General features: G+C 36.1%; 1 protein-coding gene across 2 annotated transcripts; it reads left to right on the top strand.

Moving 5' to 3' along the window:
• Positions 1–225: 225 nt before the first annotated feature.
• Positions 226–2,500, top strand: LOC131943674 (uncharacterized). 2 transcript variants are annotated; one of them, XM_059303887.1, is made up of 2 exons: positions 226–351; positions 967–2,500. In XM_059303887.1, the coding sequence occupies exon 2, from the start codon at positions 973–975 to the stop codon at positions 2,266–2,268; it is 1,296 nt and encodes a 431-aa protein (XP_059159870.1). In that variant the 5' UTR covers positions 226–351; positions 967–972; the 3' UTR covers positions 2,269–2,500. The 2 variants fall into 2 exon arrangements, with proteins under 2 accessions (XP_059159870.1, XP_059159869.1); XM_059303886.1 differs by having other exon boundaries at positions 226–363.
• Positions 2,501–5,255: the final 2,755 nt, after the last annotated feature.

The following is a 5,255-nucleotide window of genomic DNA, read 5'->3' as shown; positions in this document are numbered from 1 at the left end:
CAAACGAGTTCATTGTAATTAGCTCGGGATTTCAAACAATATATCAGTGACTTATCAGAAGTTGAATAAAGTCAAGATGATAAAGTGTGAACTGAGAGTTTCTAAAGCAAAGAAAGGGTAGCACACATATGTAATCATTTAATGTAATATTGCGCACCTTGTAAAAAAACACAAGCACACTTTATTCAACAACGCTTTATGAATGGGTTGATTTACACTGACTTTCACCGCAGGGGAGCGGATCAGGCCGAGCTCGAAGACACCCATGTATTATACCCATTTTACTGTCATTGGAATTTAGTGAATTCAGTGGAGAAATAACTAGATCTAGTTCTTAGTATTGATCATAAGGTATTCCTCACTGTGAGTTCTATTTTTCTTAATCTACATAATTATGTTAGCAGTCTGGCTATTTGAAACGTGTGTTATTTTCTCTTACTGTTGCATTACAGCACTACAGCCAAGTGGCCTGTTTACACACTATTTATAATAGTAGATCTAGCCACACTGGTCAGTCAAACACCAAACCTGATTGGTCAGTGTGATGACAGTCGAATGTTCTTAGCTTAAAGCAATATTTAAGCTAACTGGCGTATCTGTGATTTACCAAAAATCCTTAACCAATGGTTGTTGGATTTAGAAATGAATCGACTATAGTTTCTAGTAGCAAAATAAATACATTTCCTTGAATATAAATAGATCTATACCTAACTGATCAAAAATGCGACTTCATTGATATAGATAACTTGTTAGCAAAATATACTACTGTTTAGTCAGAAGTTTGAGAATAAATGCTATAAAAAATTATAAGTACTAAGAAATAATAGTTATATTTTCTCTATCTTTTTGTTGTAAAAAAAAATTAACTTTTAGTAGGGCTACAATGCTTATATATTATAGCTATCCAATATTTTACAGGTATCCAATATTTTTCAGATATCCAATATTTTGCTTTTCTTTCACCAGAAAAGTATGAATATACAGACTAGTGTCGAGCTGCTCCTGATTGGAAAAACCGGGAATGGCAAAAGTGCGACTGGAAATTCCATTGCAGGAAAACGAAAGTTTGCGAGTGAGTCCAGTACATCTTCTGTGACAAAAGAGTTCGACGCCGATATCACAGAACACAAGGGTCGTCAGATTAAAGTCGTGGATGGTCTGGCATTTTGTGACACAAGGCTGGATAATGAACGGTCAGTTGAGCAGTTGAATGATGCAGCAAAATTGGCTCTGGCAGCCAATCCTGACGGCTATCATGCTTTTCTTCTCGTCCTGAAATATGGCAATAGGTTTACACGTGAAGAACAGGAGTCGGTTGTGTTGTTAAAGAAAATATTCGGACATGATTTTGTTCGTAAATTTTGTATTCTAATCTTGACATGCGGAGATGTTTTTCATCAAGATCAGGAGGAAACAGATCCAGTAGGATTGGACTTCTCAGAGTGGTGCCAAAAACAAGATGGCGCCTTTAAGGATTTGGTCGAGGAGTGTTGCAATAGGGTGATTTTGTTTGATAATAAAACCAAAGACGAGAAAAAGAAAAAAGAACAAGTTGACACATTAGTCCAAATGGTTGATGAGTTGAGATTTCGCGATCGACGTTATACGGAAGCTCACTATGAAAAGGCTCAGAAAATCAAAGATAATGTGGCAGCCAAACCAAAGGTGCTCACGACAAACGGCGAGACCACGGTCAAGGAAGAACGTCCAGTTGTTGACCAGCCGCAAGTCTCACATGAGACAGTAGACGTAGTCACACTTGACAAGATGTTGAGTCAAACCAATACTGTCCAGGTCATACTAGCCAAGCAGGAAGAATTTTCTGGAGCTCTTCAAGACCTGACTCAAACCGTGAAATCTCTACAAAAACAGGTCTCTGATGAAAACGTTTTCGCTTGCAGATGTATTCAAGAAATACTACAAATGCGACAACAGGAAGAAGAAATGCAACAGATCTTCGATAAAGAGCTGAAATATCAAAGAGAGGATTATGAAAATCAAATTGAGGACTTAAAACGCGATGAGCAACAGAGGAGGGAAATAGAACGCAATCACCAGAAGAGATTTGAAGATCTGGTGCAACAGAGGCGAGACACGGAGCGCGGACGTCAAACGATTCCCATAGTAATGGAACAGGCAGGACAAGCACAACAAGGAGGGGGAACGTTTGACCTCAAAAATATTATTTCGGAAAGCCTGAAACAGGTACAGGAAGGACTGAAGCAGGTGGAGAATGCACAGATAAACTTTAGTCAGCGAATGCCTTAAGTTCAGGTGACTTAAGTCAGCGAATGTCTTAAGTTCAGGTGACTTTAGTCAGCGACTGTCTTAAGTTCATGTGAGAATTCCAGTGTTGCCTCAACCTTTTGTCAGTTATGAGTTCTGTAATTGAAAGTTCCGTTACTTTATACAGGTTTTGGCACCATAAGGCTGGTGGTGTTTAGGCGGCGGAGTTTTTCTTCTCTTATTTTAATTAAAATAAAATTACAGCACTGGCTGTTTGCACAACTACAAATGAAATGATTTTACTTTCTTAAACTTTGTACAGAAAATGTTTATTTTCCGAATTCACGATTTTAAAAAAAAAAATCAATTTTGTTCAGAGTTAATTGACTGACGGAAGCGTATAAAAAAGACAGTAGCCTACTTTTACAGACTAGACCGTGTTTTTAAAAGTATCAAAACTGTTGAAATGCATTTCTTTTTCTTTCTTTCCTTCTATTTGGCCTTATGGTTTAAGTGTTAGCACCTGTTTGGTGTTGTACTATATTACTTTTTAGGTATTACATTAATTCACAGTGGACCCTCGACCACGGTTATCACTGTCACACTAGTTTACATTTACTTAATTCAAACTTCGATTTCACATTAATTGTTAATCCTCAGGGTAAAACAAGGCAGTAATTTAAACAACAGTTGTCGTGAAATATTGGTCTAAAGAAGTGTGTATGAGTGGATAACGTATTAAAAAAGAGTTAACTAAAGGAAATACTTAAGACTGAATATAAAAATACATTGATAGCTTCACGTATATAATCATTTAATCGAATAACAAATCAATATAAATTTTGGCAAACATTACGATTCTGCTTTGTAAATTATAGCTAGTCGGAAACATTAGGATGGAATGAATTTCAATAAATATGTTTCATAAAAAAGCTTTCGTCGGTATTCTTGTACAACCCTGTATGGAAACAGACACGATGATAGAAGCTGTGGAATAGACCACCATGCAAGGTTATAAACCACTTTTATGGTGGTTAAGTATCTATGTGTCAAGTATATACTAGAGCAGCAATAGTCAAGGAGACTCAGGTATCAAGAATCAAACCTGACTAGTTGATACACAGCCTCAAGGAGAGTGGGGAGTCAAGGCGAAATGTTAGAACAATCATAATGAAACTAAAGACATAACCAGATGTTATATGTGTAGGATCCAAGTAAGTTCCAACAATAGTTGTGTAAGAAAAGCCACCATGAAAAATATGTGTGGGACTATGGACTTTCAATACTTCACAACGCATGCGTGGTAAAAATATTCATTCGGTTATGTTCGTCCAATCGACCATGGCCTAAATAACCCCGTTTATTATTGCTGTTGTGGTATTGGTTAAATGTGTCAACATCAAGATCTGGAAACATTCTATAATCTTTTCCAAGCCACTCTTCTGTCGTGGGGTTGTAGCTCTACACCAACTCTCTTTCTTTGTCAATATCGATTTTAAGAAGTACACTGCGAATAGCTTCATATATGAATAGATTTAAAAATGATAACTCGAACCTTTCGCAAGCATAAAAGAAAACAGGCTAATTTTTTTATAGCTCTGCCTCCTGACAACCTCATCAATGGACATTGTTCCAAAAGTCTAACTTTGCCAAGTGTCGCCTCTATAGATGGGTTCTAGCTCTAAATGAATTCCACTCCACAAAACAGACATTTTGCATCTGATGTGTTACTGGTAGCTTGAGTTGGTAAACAATCGGCCATGATATAAAATATTTTGTATGAATTTGGTTTCACACCAAGATTAGAAAAGCAAGCACCGTTTTGAAAGATCACCTGCTAATGAACGGATATATGTACTTCGTTTCGTTAAAGGACGCCATTCTATTCTTACCATCTTTTTAATTAAGCATTTTCAAAGTGAAACCTGAGGGTTTAGATCTAAGTGGTAAATATATATAACGCTTGAATGTTTACTATTCATTAAGCATAAAGTAGATGTTTAAATATCTTATTGACATATGTACTAGCACGTCTTTAGAACAATGTAGCGCCATTCGCTTAACCCACTTTAATCAGTTTTAATCTAATCGGCTTAAAATCAGTTCAAATGAAATGAGAGGCACCAGCCTAAGTCAGAAAGATCTAGATCTAAACTATATAATATCAACAGTGTCGTGGTTGCGTTAGTTCTGCTTGTTTTTGTCTTCGCTGAGTTGAACATTTAGAATGTTGATGAAATCAAACTGTTCTTTATGATTTATTGTTTTCAGTTTTGTATTAGGTATAAACTATAGACTGTTTTAGATGTGTGGATTAGCCTCGCTGTTTTTCTGTAGTAGGGGGAAGGTAATAAATCAAACACATAGTCCTACTATCTGAGTGTGCTGAGTACATCCACCACATAAACTGTTAGTACTTTTGTAAATAAAAGTTAGTAGATCTAAATGTAAACTTGTAAATATTGTTTTAACTCTTTACAGCGTTAACTTTTAAATTAATTAGACGAGCATAATCAATGTTTATTTCGAGGAGAAAAAAAATCGCATTTTGTCGTAGCAACGTTAACGGTCGGATTTCGGCGTATTAAGTGTAAGGTTTTAAAATTGGCTTTAGGTGTATAGGAAAGTATCCATCGTGCATATGTTGGTAAATGTTGTCCACTCTTTGATGTAAGATTACAGATAAAAAGTTTCAATGGATATTCTATAGGTATTCGATCCTTCAAGCATTTAACCCACACACCCACTTCTCGTGATCAAAGCTTTTCAGAAAAAATATTCAACATTAACTCTACCTCTTTTTTTCACATTATTACTTTCTCGTATATACGTAGTATAGAGAAAGTATTGTAATCGTGCAAAAAAAAAAAATCGAGATTTTTACAAATCTCGACGTTTTACACCTCACTGATACGGAAAAACATAATTTTGCAATCTTGTCCGTATGTCTGTGTGTGTGTGTGTCTGTCTGTCTGTCTGTCTGTCCGTGTGTAAACACGATAACTTGAGTACCGTTACAGCTAGGTTGA

Source organism: Physella acuta, unplaced genomic scaffold (assembly GCF_028476545.2).
Source record: "Physella acuta isolate Inbredline_101_S28 unplaced genomic scaffold, ASM2847654v3 ptg000464l, whole genome shotgun sequence".
Taxonomy (NCBI): domain Eukaryota; kingdom Metazoa; phylum Mollusca; class Gastropoda; family Physidae; genus Physella; species Physella acuta.
The sequence above is the reverse complement of the archived record's forward strand: the minus strand, read 5'-3'. Positions and strand labels throughout refer to the sequence as shown.

Bases quoted from the DNA above. Each gene is read 5' to 3' on its own strand.
- LOC131943674 (XM_059303887.1), top strand. From the start codon at position 973: ATGAATATACAGACTAGTGTCGAGCTGCTCCTGATTGGAAAAACCGGG.